The sequence below is a fragment of the Pan paniscus genome, chromosome 17, assembly GCF_029289425.2.
Source record: "Pan paniscus chromosome 17, NHGRI_mPanPan1-v2.0_pri, whole genome shotgun sequence".
Lineage (NCBI taxonomy): Eukaryota > Metazoa > Chordata > Mammalia > Primates > Hominidae > Pan > Pan paniscus.
Window position 1 is genome coordinate 50,337,216 of NC_073266.2, and position 24,533 is coordinate 50,361,748.

The 24,533-nt window shown below is 32.3% G+C and overlaps 1 protein-coding gene across 3 annotated transcripts in view; it reads right to left on the minus strand.

The window, feature by feature from the left end:
• Positions 1-24,533, minus strand: part of CCDC178 (coiled-coil domain containing 178) — a 503,460-nt gene that overhangs the window by 27,619 nt on the left and 451,308 nt on the right. For 2 of the 3 annotated variants that reach the window (XM_034943399.2, XM_055102765.1), the window contains exon 22: positions 9,619-9,753. In XM_034943399.2, coding sequence (XP_034799290.1) covers positions 9,619-9,753 — 135 coding nt within the window. Of the gene's footprint in view, positions 1-9,618; positions 9,754-17,932; positions 18,005-24,533 lie in introns of all 3 variants that reach the window. The other variant, XM_057300489.1, reaches the window with a different exon arrangement.

Genomic DNA, 24,533 nt, shown 5'->3' on the forward strand with positions numbered 1-24,533 from the left:
AACAGAGCGGGACTGTATCTTTAACTTGTTTGTTTACTGTCTTTTTTCCACAACTGGAAGGTAAGTTCCATTAAGTTAATGATTTTTGTCTGTTTTGCTTGCTACTGTATACCCGGCACCTCAAACAGTGACTGGCACATAGGCTTACAGTAATTATTTACCTAACAAATGAATTGTAAAACAAAATAAAAATATATCAATACATGAGCAAAAATGAGCAAAATTTCTTTCTCACCAATCCCTTCAGCCACACAGATCACAAATCCTACTTCGTTTCCAAAAATTCTGTGTCAGTAAGTGTGCATCCTTCTAGACCTATTTCTGCAGATTTAAATATGGATAGTTACAGGTAAAATATAAACACACAACTGAAATATAGACTACTGAAATAAAGAATGCTATGCATTTATTTTTACCTAATTAAGGTCATTTGGTTAAGATGTTATTCTGTATGTTTTTCTTCTTTTTACTATTTCTTTGACATAATTTCTTGGCTTCCCAAAGTTCCTACTGATTCTTTTAAAGTCCTGTTTAGCCTGACATATTTTAGATATATGTGTGTTTATTTATGTCTTCATATATTGATGGATATTTATATTGTCTTCAATGGGTATTTACATTGCCTTCAATTTTTCACTATCACTAGTGCTATATTATGAACAACCTTAGAACACGCTTCTTGGTACACAAGTGGGAGTGTATCTTTAGTATAAAATATGACATTGTTCTATTAAGGAATATAGGATTTTAAAATTTGAGGACAACATAGTCCTCAACAGAATATGAAAGTTTACTTTTCTTTACACTATAATCACCACTAATTAATATATTTGAAAAACATGCCAGCATGATGACTGAAAACAAATTATTTTATATTATTAATTTTTTTGTACTTCTGATATTTGGCGTTTTTTCATATATCATTTATTCATATATGAAACTTGAAATATTTTCCTATTGGGTTATATTATTTCTTATTGATTTAAATAAATGCTTATTTTATATATAAAAATATATAAGATATATAATAGAATCAATTTTTAATTATATCTTTTTCCATGAAAATGTATTTATTTTTATGTAGTCAAATTTATTCCCCTCAGTGTACCTTAACACTATACAACATTTTATATTTTAAACAATAGATTTTAAAAATGTTTACTCTATAATGTATATAAATATACAAAATAGATATACAAAATAATCTATTCTGTATATTTTGGATATTTACTTTTATCTCACATAGCTGGCAAGTGAATAGTCCATCTCATCATATACAATTTGAAATCCTACTCTCACTATATTCTAAAGTCTAAGTATTTGTGGGGCTTTTCTTGGATTCTTTGTTCCAGTGAGCAGCCTCATGCCTGCTGTCTGTTTTGTAAAAGAATTTTTATTGGAACACAGCTGCATCCATTTATATACTACTGTCTATGGCTGCTCTCCTGTTACAAGGCAGAGTTGAGTGGTTGCAACAGAGACTGTATGGCCTGGAAAACTAAAAATATTTATTATATGACCCTTTAAAAAATGTTCATCAACTATTCTGTTTTACAGATCTTTCTATCCATTCTTGCATTAATGTTGTGCTGTGTTAATTTAATTAATATAACTTTTTGATATATTTTGCTACTCAGTGGCATAAGTTCCCTCACCCCAACCCAACAACAATTTTTCCTTTTAAAAAGTGTTAGAACTATCCTTGTGGATTTTAATCCTCCAAATACATTTAGAATCACCTTCTTGAGCTTCACACACAAATTTTGTTCGGATTTTGAGTATGATTGTATTGAATGGATTTTTATTTATGGATTTTTAAAAATTTTGGATTTAAAATTTGATATCTAGGTATATATATGTAATCTTCTCATCCATGCAAATGATATATGTTTACTTTTATTTGGGTTATGTCTTTCTGGCATTGTTTAGTAGCTTTCTCCAAAAAGATTGAGCTAAATTTTTGTTAATTATGGTTAGAAACTATACTTTAGATTGCCATTTTAAATAACTGTCTTATTAATTCTAAAGTTATTTTTTGTTGATTCTCAGTTTTGTCCATTTTCTGAGTGGTATCTCTACCTTCTTTATCAAATTATCAAGTACATTTTATGAAGTTAAATTTGTAAACTATTTTGTAACTTTTATTAGAATAAGTATATTGTTATTGTTAGCAAATGCTTCTCAGCATTGATTAAAACTATGCTGCCTTTCTCCCTTAATCTGTGTTTATATTAAATTACATTAACATATTTTCTAAAGTTGAATCTCTTTGCAATTGAATCACAACTCACAGGTTTTGATATGTGATGCTCTTTTTTTTTTTTATTTCCAAAAAGTTCAAGATGTGCCAATATTTCCCATTGTGATTGTGGATTTGTCTAGTTTTCTTTGAATTTTAACTAGATCTTACTTTATATATTATAAATTTATGTTGTCATGTGCATTACGTTCAGGATTGATGTCTTAGACTATATCTTTTATTAACATAAAAGATCCAAATTTGAGTTTTCTAATTCTTTATTTCCTTGAATTTTCTCTCTCTCATTTTAAAATTGAAATTCTTTATTCTTTTTTTTTTCCAGGATCTTCATTCAGTTTCTATTTGCTTGAAGTGCATTTCTTCTAAATAACATGAATTTTGCTTTTATGACCAATCTACAAATCTGTAACTTTAAACTGTGCAATAAAACCATTTACAGTTATTAGTATCATTAATGCATTTAGCCTTACTTTATACATTTTGTTGCTCTTCCTGTACTCCTTGCATTTTGAATTATCTAATTTTTTTATGGTACTTTTTTTCTCTAGTATTTTGAAACTGGCAAATTTTTTGTTTTGTTTTTAAATTTTATTTGAATGGAATCATATAGAATGTTCTTTTTATATTGGTCTAATTTAATTGTGTTTGTAATTTTCATATATACTTTTGTTTTTTTTTTAATTTTTTGATTGATCCATTATAATGGTACCTATTTATGGGGTACAATTTGACATTTCAATACCTGCATACACTATATAATCAGGATAGATAGCATATTCATCTCCTGATGCATTTATCATTTCTTTGTGACAGCACTCAAAAACCCCTCTTTTAGCTATTTTGAAATGTACATTATTGTTAACTGTAGTTACCCTATCGTGCAATATATTAGAACTTATTTCTCCTGTCTAATTGTAACGTTGTACCTGTTGACAAATCTCTCCCCATCCTCCTCTTCTCTAGCCTCTCCCCATTCTCCGATAATTACTGTTCTACTCTCTACTTCTATGAGACAAATATTTTAAGATTCCACATGTGAATGAGATTATGTGGTTATTTCACTTTCTGTGTCTGACTTATTTTACCTAACATGATATCCTCCAGGTTCACTTATGTTGTCTCAAATGACATGATTTCATTCCTTTTTTTTTATGGCTGAATGGTATTCCACTGTGTAGATATACTACATTCTCTTTATTCATTCATTTGTTGATGGGCATTTGGGTTGATTTCAAGTGTTGGCTATTGTGAATAGTGCTGCAATGAACATGGGAATGGGAATGCAGATATGTCTTTGACACAGTGGTTTCATTTCCTTTGGCTATATACCCAGTAGTGGGATGGCCAGATCATGTGGTAGTTATAGTTTTATTTTTTGAGGAATCTCCATACTGTTTCCCATAATGGCTGTACTAATTTACATTAGAAAAATCCAATTTTAGATTTATCGTATATATTCTTAAATTATAGGCAACTATAATTAAATACTTTTTCTATTACCATATAGAGTGAACCAGTAATATTTAGGAGTTTAATGTTATTCCTTGAGCATAGTATCTCTAAATGTATATATATTAAAAGTCCAAAATGCATGTTTTCTATAAATTCTTCTGTGTTTCAAAAGATCCCACAGAATCAGAGATTTCCTTTTACATTACACTGCTAAGTGATTTTAAATTTCTGTTGTGGTTTTTTTCCTGACTTTCCTTCATTTACACAATTCTTTTCCAGAAATAGGAAACTATCCCTATATCTAGTTGTTTGTGTATGTGTGTGTGTGTTAAATGATTAAACCTATGCTATCAGAATTCCTGGCAAAGCACCCAGTGAATGCTTTTGTTTATTAATTAACAGAACTGTAGGCACCTAGAGGTAGAAAGAACTTTTGGAGTTATCACATTTAATCTTACTAAACCAGTTCACTATCTCAACAAAATTTTTATACTTATGTTCCAAGAACTGCAGCTGGTGCCAGGGAGATGAAGATGAAGAAATAAGACATGCTTTCTGAGTTGAGAAGACTCACATACTAGTGGGTGAGAAGGCACAGACACACACACAGATATTTGCACAAAGAGGTCATAGGAACCTACTAGGGGGAGCACATCCCTGAGGAGGTGCCCTCTGGACTGACCCCCAGTCCAATTGCTTCCCCTCAATCACTGCAGTAACATCTTCCCTAATGCACCTGGCCTGTTTAATCTAACATCCGAACACCAGAAGTGCACGCTTGGACAGAAATACTTGTTATAAAATTTATTCCTGTTGACCCAAACCCACTTTCCAACCTCTCCCATGATTTGTTCCCAGTGTTGGCTTCTAGAGCTCAATAAACTATATATACCAACCCTTACTTGCAGTCCTTCAGATATTTGTCCTTCCAAAGCCTTTGTCTTTCGTGTTTAAACATTCCAACTTTTTTTATATTTCTCCCACTCTTTAATCTTTCTTATATTGCTGCTCTCTAGTGTGTCAATATGACCCTTAAGTTATGCTTCCCAAACTTGTATAAAATACCACAGATACACTCAATGTAAGAAAAAGTGCAATTTATCTTATGGGACTTACCTCCTTCCAGATAAAAATGCCTCTGCTTACTCAGTCTAAGACCACATTCATATGCTGTAGCTTCTTCACTCTCTCATTTAAATGATTTGCTAATGCTCAGTCTTTTTTCCAAATAACATGCCAAAAAGGTAATAAATACCACAAGATTAAGTAAAAATAAAAAATAATGGGAGGAGAAAGGAAATGATAATAGTACTTCGTAAGAGCTCTGACATGAAGTTAGGACCTCATATAAAATATGCCATACACTGTCAGAGTCAAGAAGTTGTCTGTGATTACTAGGGCTGGGACAGGCCTTTGGTTCCAAGTTTATAGTAGCTCACTTTCGCTCATATTAAAATTGTGGTCAACTGAAATCCCTAAATCTTTTTCATATAAAGGGCTTCAAAGTCAGATACACCAATTCTTTGTTCCAGTTATAACTCATCTTATTGGTTTCTGCTTGATCATGTAATTCAAAAGCTTATCTGGCCCACCTGGTTTTCTGCCAACTGTAGATCTGCCAGTCACGCCTTTGTGTGGCCCTGTAAGGAATTGTTCCAAGGCCAAGGATAAAACAAAATTTCTTTTTTTCTGTTTAACTGATTTTTGAATTGCTTTTCCTCAATATTGGTTATATACAATTTACTTTTCAAAACCTTCATCAAATGATTTTCGCATTGAATAGTTCACTAAAATCTTATGGCATCATTTTAATACTACCTTCAGAATATGAAACATTATTTAGACCCCCCGACATTGGCACTTAAAGGAATCGAGATACTAAGCCACAGGAAAATGAAAACCAATAGCATCTGGTCTGTTATGCAATTTTTAGTCATGTTGGATCATGTTGTATACATTGATACCTGCAGATTCACTCCACAAATACATTAAGTCACTCTAGCATGTTTTCCTTTAAAACAATTGGATATAAGTGAAAACAAGATAGACATAGGGTATTATCAAGCCCCCTAGTGGCCTTGCTACAATACACCCTAAAATACAACCCAGGGAGAATTGAAAGGATTTTGCTGATGGTATAAAGGCCTGAAGGAGCTTAGAATCTTCCAGAAAGGAGGACAAGCTACATGTAGGAGTGGTTAGCTGCTGAAAATACAATTGTGGTTTGTGGATATATACAGGGTACAAGTAAGGTAGAATTTAATTCATCTTGCACAGAAAGGTTGGGGAAGGACTCAGAATCATTTTGTAGAGGAAGTGATTGAATTGGGTCAGGTGGTTTTATTTATTTATATTTTATTATTTATGTATTTATTTTTATTTTACTTTAAGTTCTGGGATACATGTGCAAAATGTTCAGGTTTGTTACATAGGTATATATGTGCCATGGTGGTTTGCTCCACCTGTCAACCCATCATCTAGGTTTTAAGCCCTGTGTGCATTAGGTATTTGTCCTAATGCTCTCCCTCCCCTTACCCCCCACCCCACTACAGGCCCTGGTTTGTGTTGTTCCCCTCCCTGTGTCCATGTGTTCTCATTGTTCAACTCCCACTTATGAGTGATAACACACGGTGTTTGGTTTTCTGTTCCTGTATTAGTTTGCTGAGAATGATGGCTTCCAGCTTCATCCATGTCCCTGCAAAGGACATGATCTCATTCTTTTTCATGGCTGCATAGTATTCCATGGTGTATATGTGCCACATTTTCTTTATCCAGTCTGTCACTGATGGCCATTTGGGCTGGTTCCAAGTCTTTGCTATTGTAAATAGTGCTGCAAGAAACATACATGTGCATATGTCTTTATAGTAGAATGATTTATAATCCTTTGGGTATATACCCAGTAATGGGATTGCTGGGTCAAATGGTATTTCCAGTTCTAGATCCTTGAGGAATTGCCACACTGTCATCCACAATGGCTGAGCTAATTTACATTCCCATCAAAAATGTAAAAGCATTCCTATTTCTCCACAACCTCACCAGTATCTATTGTTTCCTGACTTTTTAATAATCGTCATTCTGACTGGCTTGAGATGGTATCTCATTGTGGTTTGGATTTGCATTTCTCTAATGATCAGTGATGATGAACTTTTTAAATACGTTTGTTGACCGCATAAATGTCATCATTTGAGAAGTGTCTGTTCATATCCTTTGCCGACATTTTCATCAGGTTGTTTTTTTCTTGTTAATTTGTTTAAGTTCCTTGTGGATTCTGGATATTAGACCTTTGTCTGATGGGTAGATCACAAACTTTTTTTCCCATTTTATAGGTTGCCTCTTCACTCTGATGCTAGTTTCTTTTGCTGTGCAGAAGCTCTTTAGTTTAATTAGATCCCGTTTGCCAATTTTGGCTTTTCTTGAAATTGGTTTTGGTGTTTTAGTAATGAAGAATTTGCCCATCCTATGTCATGGATGGTATTGCCTAGGTTTTCTCTAAGGGGTTTTACGGCTTTGGGTTTTACATTTAAATTTTCAATCCATCTTGAGCTAATTTTTGTATAAGGTGTAAGGAAGGGGTCCAGTTTCAGTTTTCTGCATATGGCTAGCCAGTTTTCCCAGCACCATTTATTAAATAGGGAATCCTTTCCCCATTGCTTGTTTTTCTGAGGTTTGTCAAAGATCAGATGGTTGTAGATGTGTGGTGTTATTTCTGAGGTCTCTGTTCTGTTCCACTGGTCTATGTATCTGTTTTGGTACCAGTACCATGCTGCTTTGGTTATTGTAGCCTTGTAGTATAGTTTGAAGTCAAGTAGCATGATGCCTCCAGTTTTGTTCTTTTTGCTTAGGATTATCTTGTCTCTACGGGCTATGTTTTGGTGCCATATGAAATTTAAAGTAGTTTTTTTCTAATTCTGTGAAGAAAGTCAATGGTAGCTTGATCAGGTGTTTTTAAACAGGCATGATAAAAATGAGTATTGCAGAAACAGGGAAGAGTATAAACACAAAAGAAGAAGAATGAGTTTCACAGCAAGTTTCTTAATTAGCAAGAATTTTGGAGTGGCTGAAACATATTAAAGAACTGAAGCAGAGAGAAGATGAAGCTGGGATTATTAGCACAAGCTGGGTCATGAAGATTGTTGTGTACCATGCTGAAGGTTGTAGACTTTATTTTTTTCCCCAGAGGATTGCATATTTCCACTGTTTTGTAGTAAGATTTTGAAAATTGTATTTTCACATTTTTATTAAAAGCCAAAATTGAAATATTCTAAATGGAAGCCATCTCCAATAGATAAGAAAATGAGGCACTAATTTATGCTGCTCACGTTCCCCAAATACAATCCAACCTTGCTGCTGTGTCTTTAGGTGTTGAGTAGTTGAGTTTCCCTACCTATCCTATCCCATCCCTTCATTTCCACTGTTATGTAACAGCCATACAAATAAGCAATTTAAAATCAAGTTTGGTAAACAATATGTTGGTGAGATTCTCATAAAAATTAAAACAAGGATTATTGAAAGGTATGAATTAGAGAATCACTTTACTGATATTCAAATAATTTCTAATGACATTTTTAATATTTGAAAAGACATAATAATTCACAGTGAGAATTTATCATTTGTAGATTTTTAAGAACATTTGGACAAAAATATAGATTTTTCTAAGATACTAATTAGAACATGCAGATTACTTTTAAATATTTAAAAGAGATTCACAGGTTCCAGCCACAATATAATGTGTTACATTTTAACAGACTTAAGGAAAACAAGATGCTCCTGACTTCTAAAATAATGCAATTGTAGTTTGTACTCAAGTTTGTACATAAATTTCTACTAAATCTACATGTTTTAAGCACTGCCTTTCAAAATCTTCCTTTTTCTTCTATTATTTTAAATTTTTTCTTATAACCCACTGTCAAAACAACCCATATATAAAGCGCACACACACACACAATCCTCAGAAGAAAATATCAAAAAATAGACAACAGCAAAAATGAAATTTGAAATCGCTTCATAGCTTTTCAAGTGCTTTGCAAAATCTTCCTTTACTTGAATTAAAAGTAATATGAAGTGCATGTATAATAAAATGTTTAGAAAAAGATTTGGTTTAGGGTTCAGCATTCATTTCATATTACTGAAAAGTGTGATTTTATGTTTTTGTTTTTCATAGAACAGGCATTCTAGTTTTTGTTACTTAATAGAACAAGGTAGTATGTGTTTTTCTTTGGGAGGTCATGTTTTATGCAGGTAGTAATATGTGATATGGTAAAACATTAATTTTTTAAAAGTTTAAGTAATATTTAAGAATTGTCTTCACATATTTAATGTGGGTTTCTAAAATATATCATTCTTAAAATGAAACAATGTATCTGCTAAATGTTTTTATTGAAACAAGGAGTAAAATCTCACATGCATCTAGAACCACAGCTACTTTCTAGTCTCAAGTTGCTTATCTTTCAAATAAAGTCATTTCCAAATCTGCTTAGGATGAGCCTCTTGCAAAATAGAAAAGGAAAGACAACAGTTAAACTAAGTAAACATAAGAGGGTTATTTTCACTGAAGTGGATTTTGCACAAAATCAGCACAAGGTATCTTGTGTCAACATCTTTTAAACAGCTGGATGACATCTGCAAAGCCTGAAGATTTGAAAAAAAAATATTTATACTAAATGTATTTATAAAAATCAGTTCTGAGGTTTGTGAGAAATAAGTCCAATCTCCCTTTTCTCCCAAAGTATGCATGGTATATGTGCTAACTTACTGAATTCATCCTTCATGCAATTCCAGTTTATTAAAGAGGTTAAAAATTTATAAAACTCTGATGGGATATGGTTTTAATGCTTCATCACACTACCCATCATTTGCTTTTCAATCTAGATCAGAATGATCTTTCCTACTTCCCTGCAATCACCTACCTGCACAGCTAATATTTTCTGAATACTCTCCTGAGAGTCTGTCTGGAAGTTGGCCAGCCTCATCTGGCTGAAGAGGACCACCAGTTTGAAGTGCTCCTGCCACAGTGTGTGCATCCTTCTCTGCAGCTGACAGAGCTAAAGGGAAGAGGGAGGGGAGAAAACACAAGTCAGAGGAGGAGAGGAAATTAATGGCAGTGTTCAAGAAGAATGATGGAGGGAAATATAGAAAGCAGTCAATAGCCCATTCTGCACTGCACGGACCTGACAGGAATTTCACAGTCTCTTGATTTTTCAGCCCACTCATGTGCATTCATCAGAAACCAGTCACATCTGGCCGCCAGGATGGGGGGTTAATTTTCTCTAAATGCCTCAGCAGTTTTGTTCTAGCTGAGGCAAACTCTGTGACTGCAAAGCTGATGAGTAAAATATTTCTACTTCACCCAGTTTAACTCAAAACCGATAGCCTCGGGACATATTGAACCTTTCTTGAAAAAAATCATCTTTTGAAGCCGTTTTGAATGGCACATCAGGTCAAGCCAAAGTTTAAAAATGCAACTTTAAGACTTTGATGGACACCATCACTGCTTTTTTTCCTCATAAAGCTTACCATTGCTTGGCAATGTGTGCTTTAGAGCATGACAAAACTAAAGAGAATTAACTTAGCCATCAACTGCTGAGGGAGAACAATAACAAGGAAGAAATTTCCAGCTAGAACTCCCTATTAATCTACCTCCCTCTGACCATATGACATGGAAACATCTCACTGCACTAAAGCATAGTGGACGCGGTGTTAAGAAGTGACATGTTTAATACAGGATCTGTACAGAAAAAGAAAGAATTCACCTATGACATGTGCTAGATCATTTGGAAATTTAATATAAAAACCAAAAGAAAACAGTGGACGTTTTATCAAAACAATGTACATTTGCCCTTCACCAGTTACCGTAGGCACGCCATACAGAATTATTATAATTTGGCATTTTCAAAGGGATAAACATAAAATTAACAGTAAAAACAGTTTCTTAAAAATCCCAAACATTTATAATGAATGCTTATATTATATATTTACAATGAATGTATATATCATATGTTTATACAATATAATATATTCTGTCACTGAAAACTCTTGGTTTTGGGGATGTGGATAATTGCTGATATCAGCTCATTTTTAGCATATTTTGCAGAATGAAAAAACAAAATTCACATCCAAACATTTAATATCAAACACAATTTTTATATTAAATACTTCCTCATACCAGAGTAAAAACATGTGAAAAATGTGGCTATCTGATGGGTTACATATGCAGGATCCTCTGTAAAACATCAATAAGGAGTGTATGTAAAATTTGGGAATGCTTTTGTATATATATTTCAATAAAACAATTCACTTAAGTAAATACTTGGTATTGCATGTAAATTGTTTACCATCATTATCCTCATTATGCATTGTTATAAATAACACATATGTATTTGTGTTTGGTTCCCAGGAAAATAAAGCCTCTATTTTTGGTTAGTTGATTAGGAAGAAGAAAAGACTTTGAAAACTATAGGTATTTCAGCTTACTAAATGCTGAATTACATTGTCCAGAACCAGTTTATGGGCATTTCAGATAATTTGGGCTATTAAATTAAAACTTAGCATTATTATTTGAAGAGAAATTTTGTCAAACTTAAAAAATAATGTGTTTTCTTTAGTATAAGCCAAGCCTGACAGTCAATGTGGGGAGGTATGCTGTATCTTGATATACTCATTAAGACATTTGAAAAGTTTAGTTCATTGTGTATATTCACAACTACATAAAGAGTCATATTAAGACTGTAATTATTGTTCAGGGACAGGGGAAGGGTCTGGGTATTGGGGGTTCAGGAATGATCCATAGGAGGTAGCACTAGCCCTGTACCTAATGTATGCATCAATGATTTAAATAATATTAATTAAATTTGCTTTAACAATAAGATGCAGAGCAAATGTATATTTAAATTAGAAATTACTTCAATTTGAAACAGTGGACAAGGGTAAAGAAGCTGACATTTGTGTCAAGTAAACATTAATAGCAGAAGAAAAGAACCATGACAAATATTCCTGAAAATAATTTCATAGCATATATATGTTTGAAATTTGTGTGATTTTTATACTGGTCTTTATTATTAAAATATGACCTTGCAGTTTACAGATTTTTTTAAAGGGCAAAAATGAAATGAGTGTGAAGGAAATTTTACTTGCTTAAAAAATAAAATTATCAATCAGTTTTACTAACAGGATATCTCATTTCTGAAATTACATGTGGAAATATATTTTGAAACACATATTGCAGTATAGTTCTTTATATACTACCTAAATACATCGTTTGCTGAGGTAAACATCCTGAATGAAGAGGCCATAATCTTACAGATAAATACAATTTGCTAAATGATGCTTAACTATAAATTGTCTGTTGTGGGTGGAGGCTCTGAAGAGATTAGATTTTTGCTATTTTCTTAACAAAGACAATCTGTCAACTTTCTCAATTCTTGTCAATGTGACTTATTTAAACAACACAGTTCATAGGTTGATTGTATTCACAGTGGGCCTGTTGAGATAGCTTCTTTGATTAACCCCCGTTTACAGCTGAGAAATCTATATTTTAAAGAGGTTAACTTGCTTTAGGTTATTCACTTCCGTCTAACTTAAAGTTTAAGTTATTAATCATGATGCCATATCAGTTAAAGTTCAATGGCTTTTCTCTTTCTCTCTCTGATATTTTAGCAGTCACTTCTAGATTAAGGATAGTCATAAAGACTGCTAGAAACACCCAAGGGTTCCGTAGATCTTTGCCACAGAGTTTCCTGGAAAATAGGCTGTGATGCAAAATGAACATCTAGATATGCTTGTTAGTCATTAGTAAGAAGTGCATGATAAAACCTTACCACATAGCATAGGTTTTCAAATTATTGTCTACCTCAGACCTTACTTTACTAGTTTGTTTTAATTTGGAATTTTTAAGACAACAACAAATGGGAGCCTACCTTGTACAAAAATTGGACAATAGACTATTAAGACAAGAAAAGTTCACAGCAATAAGCCAGAAATAAACGATTTTCAAAGAACGGCTGTAGGATGAACTCTTAAGCCTTACTGAGCGGAATCAGACATCTCAGTGAAAAGTCACCTACAGCAAAATACCACTTTAATTTTCTCTAGTATTTTTCTTATTCCAAGGCTGTAGTTATTTGGAGCCAGCTTAGCTCTCAGAATACCTTATTATTTCCCCCAAGAGATCCTAGGATACTCGGAACTACACCTATGAACAAAGATTTGTTTGTCAAAGAAAATAATAAATTAATACTATTAGAGTAGCCACAAATATGACAAAAAGCAAGTAATGGAAAGATGAACTGTAGAGGAATTCCTTAACAACAAGGTAAATTTTGCAAGTGGGAGTGCTTCAGCATGTGTAAACAAAGCAAACTGAATAGTAATGTTTTCTACAGCCACAAGTCAAATGAGGAGAAGCAGCTGTACACAGTGTCTATTTTTATTCAGTTGTCTGTATTCTAGCTTGAGGTAGCCATAAAGGCCTTGAATTTATCCATATTCACATGTTAACTGAAGCCTCTTAAACAGAGAAGTTTTTAAGGATCAACTAAGAAAGAGTAATATCTCAAAAAAATATATATATATATTTTTTTTTTTGCGGGGAAATCAATAGCTAATAGGCCTATGGAAAAACAAGAACCAGGAAAAGGAAGAATTAAAGACAATCTTAAAGAGAGAAGAACCAGTATCCAATAAAATAACATATGCACACAAACACGTTTGCACACGAAAGACAAAAAGACTATTCAAAAGAATATTTAAGGAAAAACAACTAAGATGCTGCAAAGAATGATTGATTATATCAAATAGCTATGACAACAATTATTTTAGGAAAGTGATTATGAAAAATACCCATTTTAAGATGTCAGCAGACAGTGATCACTTGATAAATGTTTATTAAAATGGATCCAACTTGAACTGATAAAAGTTTACCTGATAAAAGGTATAAACCAAAAACTTCCATCAAACATTTTACTAAATAAACTTCAGAAATCTTCCTGGGGATGTCGGGCAAAATAAAGTAAGGATATCAGAAATCAATACCCCTTTTTAAAATTGTATTGCAGATTCTTGTCAAAACAATAAAAAAGCAGAAGGACAAAAGATAGCTATAAGAGTTAGAAAAAAGGCTGGGCACGGTGGCTCACGCCTGTAATCCCAGCACTTTGGGAGGCCGAGGCGGGTGGATCACCTGAGGTCAGGAGTTTGAGACCAGCCTGACTAATATGATAAAACCCTGTCTTTACTAAAAATACAAAAATTAGCCAGGAGCGGTGGCGGTTGCCTATAGGCCCAGCTACTCAGGAGACTGAGACAGGAAAATCGTTTGAACCAGGGAGGCGGAGGTTGCAGTGAGCAGAGATCGCGCCATTCCTCTCCAGCCTGGGAGACAGAGTGAGAATCCGTCTAAAAAAAAAAAAGAGAGAGAAAAAAAAGTCTACATGAGAAATCCAAGAGGCTCTAGTGCAATGGCGCGATCTCAGTTCGCTGCAACATTGCTTCCTGGGTTCAAACGATTCTTCTGTCTCAGCCTCCCGAGTAGCTGGGATTACAGGCGACCCCTGCCCCCACACTGGGCTAATTCTTGTATTTTTAGTAGAGACAGGGTTTCGCCATGTTGGGCAGGCTGGCCTTGAACTCCTAACCTCAGGTGATCTGCCCTCCTCAGCCTCCCAAAGTGCTGGGATTACAGGCATGAGCCGCCGCGCCCGGTCCATTTTTATAAATCAATATGACCAATTTTGAATTGTAATAGAAAAATCCTATTTATTACCATAAAATAAAATGAAAGGTACTTAGGTTTATATCTATTAAAAATGGGCAAGATTTTATAAAGAAAGTTACAAAATATTTTGAAGAATAAAGACTGAATAAATCTGGAGGTATAATGTGGTCATATATGAGAAAAGAGTGTCATGGACAAATCAGTTTTCCACAAAGTAGTCTACAATCTCATCAGGTTTCAAGAAAGTTGATCTAAAATTCACATGGAAGAATAAAGGACTGAGAATATGTAATGAGACAACTGTGAAACAAGAGAACAAGCCTGAAAATTTGACATGTGATATATATAATTTATCTTAAAGCTGTAGGAATTAAGAGTAATATTGGGATCATCCAAAGAGAGCATTTGATCAGCAAAGAGAGCTGAGTAACAGACACATGCATATAAAATGTAACATATGACAGAGATATCACTACAAATCAGTGCGGAAAGGATGGCTAATAATTGGCTAGCTCCATGCAAAATAAAATAAAATGAGATCCTTAACTCACAACATAAGGAAAATAAAAGTAAAGTAGATTGAAATGAGGAAAGTTAATCTTTAACAATTTTTTAAAAAAACATGACACAACTTTATGGCTTTGAGGAAAGGAAGAATTTTTAAATAAAAATTAAAATGATAACTTCTAATGGAAAAAAATTGACAAATCTAACCACATTTAATTTTTTTAAGTTAAATTTAAACAGAGTAACCATATAAGCTGCAGGTTTAGAGAAGATTTTAATAACACAGCAGACAAGGATTAATTTCTTTAACATATAAAAAGCCCCTATAAGTCAATAATAAAAATAGAAACAGTATACCAGAAAAACATGGGCAAATTATACACATAGGCAATTCACATAAAAGGAAAGCTATTTGGCCTGAAAACATTTGAAAAGTTTTTCAACTTTAATAGTAGGATATGAATAAATAAAATTCAAACTCATCATATTGTCAAATACTAACAAAATCTGTCAATATCAAATTTTGGTAAAGATGTGAAAAAAATTAAACTCATATGCTGTTCAAATTTGCGTATAATTTGATACAAAAACTTTGGAGAACAAACTACAATTTCGTATTGAAAATGAAGTTGTACTTTCCCTTTGATCCAGCAATTATACTTAAAGCTACATACTCTAGACTTGCTATAGTAAAAATTTGGAAACAATCTAATTGTCTTTGAAGTAATGAAAAATACATTATGGTATGTTCATACCCTAAACCACAGCATTTAAAATAAACACACTGGCCGTATGTGGTGGCTCATGTCTGTAATCCCAGCACTTTGGGAGGCCAAGCCAAAGAGGATTGCTCGAGCTCAAGAATTTGAAACCATCTTAAGCAACATAGTTAGACTCTGTCTCTAAAAAAATAAAATAAAATAAACACATTAAAATTGCAGGTGGTATGTATGTTAGAGAAACAAAAAAATCTTACAAATAATACTTTTTGTTTTAATTTTATCACTATGTAAAAATGGCATTAAAAAAATTGGAATGGTAAACACAAAAGGTTAATTAACCACGAGAAAGGAGGGGAATAATAATAGGAAGAGGCAGACTGAGGATTTTGAATGCATCTATACTGGTTTAAACATGCAAAACAAATATAGAAAATGTCAGGATTTACAAAGCTGGTAAGGTTACACAGAAATTTATTAGAAACTTGTTTACTTATAGTTTATATATAACTCTGTAAATTACTGCATGCTTAGTTGTTTCATTAAAGAACAAAACCTATGTTAAGGTGACATCTCTGCAAGAAAGGCATCCTCCACATTTTGTGGCTTAGAATGATTTACTTTCAGAGAATTTATTATAATTTGTTTGTTAAGGGTATCCTATTATACGTGACCATCTGCCAAAATACAAAAATGGCTTTTTGTACAATATTTTTGTTATATACCCACTAAATGTGATCTTACCTATAATAAATAAAATATCTGAAATACTGAGTTTATATCATTAAGGAAAAAATTACTACTTTCAGCTGCCTCATAAAATTATTGGTATTTTCCTTCATCCCACTCATACAATTAACACAGTTGTTGGTTAGTGACTTCATAACATTTCATATGAAATTAAAGATTGCCATATGTAAAATATTTTCATGAGAATTTGAATTTGCTAGTTTCAAAAGGTAACCATAGAGCTCAGATGTTAAAAATATATTAACCTTAATAAACAGATATTTTTGTCAGCTTATACACGTATCATATGCTAATGTGTTGAAATAACGACTAGTATGTTTTTTCCTTAAAAATTCCTTAAATTGTGTCTGTGTCTTACAGAACATAAATATCATTGAAAACACACTTTGGATAAAATTAAATCATTTTTAGAGACATATGGTACCAAAAATTAACTCCCCAAAGCACATCATTTAACTGGCTTTTGCAATTTAAGAACCCTGGAAAAAAAGAAAGGGAACGTTTCAAGGAAATGAGAAGTGTCCTTATAATGAATTTCTCCTTATAAGAATCAGACATCACAACAGTCTTTTTAATTAAAATACAAATACCATATGTATAGTTATCTGAAAATGAACTATAAATTGTTTTGCCAGGAAACAAAGACCAGTCAATACTGAAAACAAAAAGTCCTTTAGAATACAAAGATGATAGTAACTGGCAGGGTAGACAGTGCATGAACAGCACTCATAGTTCTTTGTCTATGAATAATGATTTGTTCATTCTGGATTTGTGAAAACATACAACTGCTGGATTCAAATCTGTGAAAGGGATTTTTGAAAATACCTTATTTATACTTTTTTGGATGAAAAACATCTTTATAAAAACTGGAATTTATACAGATCCAGTTTCAACTGGTAGTTGAAAAGAACATAGAATTTCTCCACATGCAACATGAAAACCCATTAGATATAGAATCCAAACAGAAAATTAACAGAATCGCTGCAATAAACAATCTTTATTAATACAACATGTAGGACAAGTATGAAAAGTGTGGAACAATTCCAAATTTTTGAAGTAAAAATTACCTCCCAGGATAAATTAGCAGAGCACACAGGGTTTTTAGGGCGGTGAAAATATTTTGTATGATACCACAATGGCAGATACATGCCATTATACATTCGTCCAAACCCATAGAATGTACAACACCAAGAGTGAACCCTAAAGTATGAACTTGGAGTGATGATGATGTGTCAATATAGGTTCATCAGTTGTAACAAATGTACCAGCTGGCATGGGTTGTTGATAATGGAGGAGGCTATGCATGTATGTGGAAAGGGGGTATTCAGAAACTCTCTGTACCTTCCACTCCATTTTGCTGTAAGCCCCAAAACTCCTCTAAAAAATAAAATCTAAAAAAAAAAAAAAACACTTCTCAGTACACTGGAGTGGGAATTGGGAGTAGGTACATGGTGGTGACAATGTGTGACAACTGTTAGAGGTTACAGTATTTCTGAAAGATGCACGTGTATGCATGGATTAATTCATCACAGGTACCTGAAAATTTGAGAGTTCATCTGATATAATTGGCAGAGAGTTTGGAAGTTTCTTAGGTAAGAAGCCTGCAACCTAAGAATAGAAATATTACAAATAATATTTTGGGAGAAGATGAAGGCATTTCAGAAGTCTGTATTTCCTATCTACAAACACAGTCAAACAAATAGTACAACTGTAGAAGCAGCTCTAAGATTTATTCACATTTGACAAAGAAGAGAAAAAAATGCTGTATCCTGTAGATTTGCATTTGCACCTTAGGTAATCTAATTAAAATCATATTTAAAGCTTTGACAAAATATGATAAAGGCCATCTGGAAAAAATAATGAGCTTTTCCTATAGGAATTTATTTTAGATAGAAAGAAGGTAGATAGATAATAGCACAAATACATTCATTTATTTGCACTAGAATATTCAAATAATGGTTACGATTTCAATCTGCTTGTTGTAAGTTTTCACATACTGAAAGCATACTGTGTTTCTCAATTTCTGACAGATAGATAAAACTGATAAGTGAAGGTATGTGCATGCAATTTTAATTCAACAGAGTGATGTGAAGTGCAGCTCACAAGGCAAATAGCATAAGCCTTATCAGTTCTGTTTATTGTAATAACCCAAACAATAGCAATTATAAACTACTCCACAGATTTTTGGCAAGGCAGGAATGACAGATATAAAAAATCCAGTTAATACTGAGCTATTTATAGTACTCAGTTACAAAGCTATACATGTACAATATACAAATATCAAAAGTAATGAGATATTTCTTTATTACCAAATCCATTTCACAGACTAGTGTTAAAGATCACATAGCTCATTTCTGGAAATATCTTTTATTAACTGCTTAGATGTACTTAAGAAAAATAAGACCCACGTGCACTCCCAATTTTGGTGCTGGCATTTAAGAAAATTAAAGAAGAATTATTTAATTACTCTAATTATATAAAAATAATATATTCGATAATTCTGCATTTGGATCTCTGCTAATATATAAAACCATGGTATGACAGAGAGAAAGCTGATCTACACAGACACTATTAATTTTTGTACTGAATAGTTAAAAATCAAGTCTATCCTTTTACATGAATATGCAAATGTATTTCTTTGTATACTTTATAATGATAATACACACTATTACATATAACAGATAATAATTCATCTTTTTTCATATTTAATAGTAGTAACAACCTGCAAAACTTAAAACCTTCTTAGTTTGATAATTTGGTTCTGAAATAAAATTACTGCATTCTGGTAGATTTTGATAAAAATGTGTAAAGACAGTAGTTTATATATTTTGCTTAAGTTGCTAAAATTCACACTGAAATCCCATGAACAGTTCAATAAGAAATAAATGAATGAACATATGTGATTAATTCTAAAATTATTGTTCCTTGTGATTGAAAAAATTGTTAAACCAATAATAAAACAAAATTATATAATAAAATTACCCTCACAATAAAAATCTAACTTTTCTCAAATGAATAATTGTTCAAAAATGGTTGAAGATAGAATTACATGACAGCTAAATATGAAAGATTACACTGTCAAACATAGAGATGAACATATTTTTGAAGCATACACTTCCTTGCCTGCTTGTCAGTCTTTTGCCCAAAAGTAATTAAGTCCCTTGATTTTAAAATGTGGCCAAATAAATGGTCTAAGTTGGCACTTTTGGTTTTCATTTATGAGCTGTGGTTGAGCAATTTTCTCTGATGATTATCCACAGTATATCTTTATAGTCTTCTGAGACCCACTTATTTTAATGCAAAAAATCAAGAAAATGCTTTAAAAATTACATTTACCTAAAATTAATTCACAATAAAAACATTATTCGAAAAAGATTAATTAATAGAGCTCATTGGTTTATTTCAAAATTTCAAGAAGAAATATAGTATATTTTTACTTTTAAAACATTAAATTTCATTATAAATACCCCCAGCATTTTTATTTCTTTTACACACAAGTAAACATAAATGCTTATGAAGTTATTTGTTTTAAACAATTTGCAAAAATTCAACTACAAATGTAAATAAAATACGCCACACAATCATGCAATGTGGGACAGCCTAAGTGTGGAAACTAGTCTACAGCTATAAAAATCATGGGTCAGAAAGTATAAGCTTCATTTAGAATGCAAAACTCTGACCCTATTATTGTCTTAGCTTCTTGTTAGTGATCTAGAATTGTTCTAGCACTAGAAGAATGGCAAGAGTAAGAAGAAAATCTGAAAAGTAGTGCAAATTGTCACAGATGCCCAAAATTTATAAACTCATTTGCTGGCTTGCACTGGTATATATAATTAAATCCAGGTTATGACAAATATTATCAAATATATTTATAATAAAACAATGCTTTTTCTACATTAGTAACTAATACCATTCTTCCAGAAAACATTGTGAACTAAATTGAAGATACTCAAAGAATCTAAAAAGAACATAAATAGCAATGATTAATATAAATGGAATACTATTGACTCATATTAAGGAAACTACAGATGTTCTACCACACTCTGGAAATTTATTATGGTAGCAGTAGAAGGAAGGATCACTGGATATTTGAAAACCTAAGCAGATCTAGGTATTACTGGGCTATGTGACTTAGTGTCATTTGAACCTTGATTGTCTCATGCAAGGAACAAGTATAGTTCTACCAAACTGGATTCAATATAAAATACTCATTCTTAATATAGAAAGATATTTTTGTTTTTGCACTGTTTCTAACATAGAGATACAACATTATAGATAGGGTTTTGAGTTTTTTGGCCTAGTTAATTTATTCCATGTATTTTGAGAATAGGCAAAATGTAATGAAAAATTATGAAAAAAAGTTCACTAGACACTCTGAAGAGTGCTTTAATTTTAAAACAAAATCAATTCTTTATACAAATATTTTTATTGCATTGATGGGTTTAGAACACATAAGAAATTCCCATGAGAGAATCTGGAGAACCATGAGTGAAACTTGAGTAGTGAGTAGCCACCAATTCCAGGTAAGTGAATGATCTCTGCATGTATACTCTCTAAGCCTTGAGTAGAGCTGAGGACTCCTACGTTTTTGTTTTCCCCTTGGCTTGCAGAAGAAACTAGTGCAAATTGTCTCTGGAAAAAAGCAATCTTAAACTGGGACACAAGTTTTATAGAGATGAAGATCTATTAACTTCTAGTCAACTGAATATATTAATACATAGTAGAAACAATGAGATTCACAGGAACAAACAAAAACTACCAGGAAGAGTATTATTTCAGAACAAGGATAATAAAGAGATATTTTAAATAAACTGAAACTGAGAGTTTATTTCTATTGAACATTCTAGAAAGGATGTAATTCAGAAAAAAGGAAAATGATTTCATGGAGAGGCTCTGAGTTGCAAGAAGGAATGGTGAATAACAACAAAACAGGTAAATATGTAAAGTCAAACAAACATTCCCTGTATGAAATATTAATAGCAATGCTAATAAAATTATGATACCTAATTAAAGAGTATAAAAGAATCATGGAAACTAAAATGTTTTATAACAATATTATGTATGTCTGAAGTTCAGAAGTCTGAATTAAAATTCTCTAACTCAGTATATTGCATGATAGTTAAAATATGTGCTGTAATAAATAAAATATCAAGTATATTTTAAATTAAATATGCATGGTCTATTTAAAGTATAATAAAAATAAAATTTCAAATAAAAGGTTAGATATAGTGGTTTGGCCTTCAAGAAAAGGAGCAGAAAAAATAGAATAAGAAAAAATAAACAAAAGTCTTCAATCAACTAAAAAGGCAGGTAGAGAGAAAAAGAAAGCAGTCGAAAAAAATATAACAATTAAAAAACAAAGAGATACTAGAAAGAGGTAAAAAATATAATTGATTACAATAACCATATATGTATTACATTTTTCAGTTAGGACAGACAGAAGATTAGATTTAGAAAACGATGCTTACATATATTTCAAATGAAACACATTAAAAACTAAAAGATAGTCAAGATAGAAACTAAATAATAAAAAAATTATTGATTACAGGCATATACTAGCACAATGAAACATTGAGTATAGTAGGCAAAAGAGACCTTAAGACAAATAGTGTTCTTAGATAGAGATTACTTATATCCATATATATATATCTAGGTCTATAGATATCAACACATCAATTTTGGCAAATCAAAAATTAAAATAATGGTGATGATTGACAGGCTTAATAAACTTGATCTAGCATATATGTATATATGCATATATATGTGTACATACAGATATATATGCACATGTCCCAAATTATAAATTACACCATCTTCTTAAGCATACAGAAACATTAAAACTTGTAACTTATATACATTAAAACATAAACTGTATAAAATCTTATGAGATCATAAAGCAAGCCTTTTATTACAATGAACTGACATGATATAAACCATGTTCCTGACAACAAAACAACTAAATTAGAAGTCAGAAAACAAAACAAACAAAACAAAAATGTCTATATCTCCTTAGACATTTATGAGTAAAGTTAAAAATAATACATTTGGCCGGGTGCGGTGGCTCACGCCTGTAATCCCAGCACTTTGGGAGGCCGAGGCAGGTGGATCGCCTGAGGCCAGGAGTTTGAGACCAGCCTGGACAACATAGTGAAACCCTGTCTCTACTGCGTGGTGGCAGACGCCTGTAATCCCAGCTACTTGGGAGACTGAGGCAGGAGAATCGCTTGAACCTCGGAGGCAGAGGTTGCAGTGAGCGGAGATTGTGCCATTACACTCCAGCCTGGGCAACAAGAGTGAAAATCCGTCTCAAAATAATAATAATAATAATAATAAATGTATCAAAATTAATCATAAAAAGTTGTTGGCTGACGTGGTGGCTCACGCCTGTAATCCTAGCACTTTGGGAGACTGAGGCAGGTGGATCATCTGAGGTCAGGGGTTCAAGACCAGCCTGGCCAACACGGTGAAACCCCGTCTCTGTTATAAATACAAAAATTATTCGGGCGTGGTCGCGCATGCCTGTGGTCCCAGATACTCGGGAGGCTGAGGCAGGAGAATCGCTTGAACCCAGGAAGCGGAGGTTGCAGGGAGCCGAGATCGTGCCACTGCATGCCAGCCTGGGCTACGGAGTAAGACTCCATCTCAACAATAAATAAATAAATAAATAGTTAATTCTTTAATACTGATTGCTAAATAAATAAATTTCAAACACATAGGATGCAAACAGATGATACTTAAGGGAGTTTATAGTCTTTTATGCTTATATTAGAAAAGACAAAATGTAGATTAAGAGCTTTTCATCCAAATTTAAAAAAATATATAAAGAACAGAATAAACTAATCAAAAATGTAGGAAAAGAGTAATAAAATGGAAACCATATATATGATAGAGGAAATTCACAGAGTTCTTAGGAAAGACCAATAAACTATGCAAACTTCCACAAGGATTAACACAATTAAATAGAAATAAAGTAAAAAATTAATAATATTTGAACAAAAGAAAAATTGATAAACATAGTAGAAATTAAAATTGTTAAGATAATACTATGAGTAATTTTATGTAGTAAATTTAAAATGAAATGGACAGTCCTGATAAACAGAACTTAAACTGACTTGTAAAATAGAAAGCTACATATTCTTACAATTACTAAAGAAATTGTATTAGTAGTTTAAAATTGCCATCATACAGAAAACACTTGGCTCTGAAAGTTTTATAGGAGAATTTTTCCAAGTTTTAAAGATACAGTTTCTTCCAATTGTATGCCAACTCTTTCAGAAAATAGAAAAAGAGAGAATATTTCCCAAATTATTCTAGACGTCAAGCATAACATGAAAACTAATATCCAATAAATGCAGTAAAAAAACCAAAAAGTGGAATTTAATTCTACTTATAAACTTACGTGCAAAATATATGTGGCAAGTATTTGTAAAATGAACATAGCAATGTATAAAACCATAATTAATCATGGCCAGGTGATATTTATTCTAGGAACGCAAGACTTAAAAGAAATCTAAACATACATTTTACCCACCACGTTAATCCCCGAAAAGGAGAGAAACCATTTGATCATCTTATTGGATGGAGAAGATGCATTTGAAAAAATTCAAGACTCATTTATGTGATAATAACAATCAGTATCTTGTTTCTGTATACACAGGTTGGCAACATTTTTTTCTGGAAAGAGCTAGATACTAAATATTTAATCTTTGTGTGCCAAACCACCTGTGGCAGCTACTCAACTTTATTGATTTAGCTTGAAAGCAGTCATAGAAGAGATGTAAACAAATGACTGGGCTGTATTACAATAAAACTTTAATTATGGAATTTGCATGTCATATATTTTTATGTGTCAAATATTTCCTTCCTTTGATATTTTCCAAACTATTTAATAATATAAAAACCATTTTTAGCTCATGAGCAGTAACAAAGCAAGTGGCAGCCCAGATTTGGCCAGCGAGCTGTAGTTATACAACATTATATGGGAGGGCCTGAGCAATGTAGTGAGATAAGGAAAAAACTCACATATAGAAAAAAATACATACGTGTCAAAGTAAAGAACCTGCCATTGATTATTCATATAGATAATACAAGATAATTTACTGTTAAGTTACAAGAAATAATGAGAAACTTTTGACAA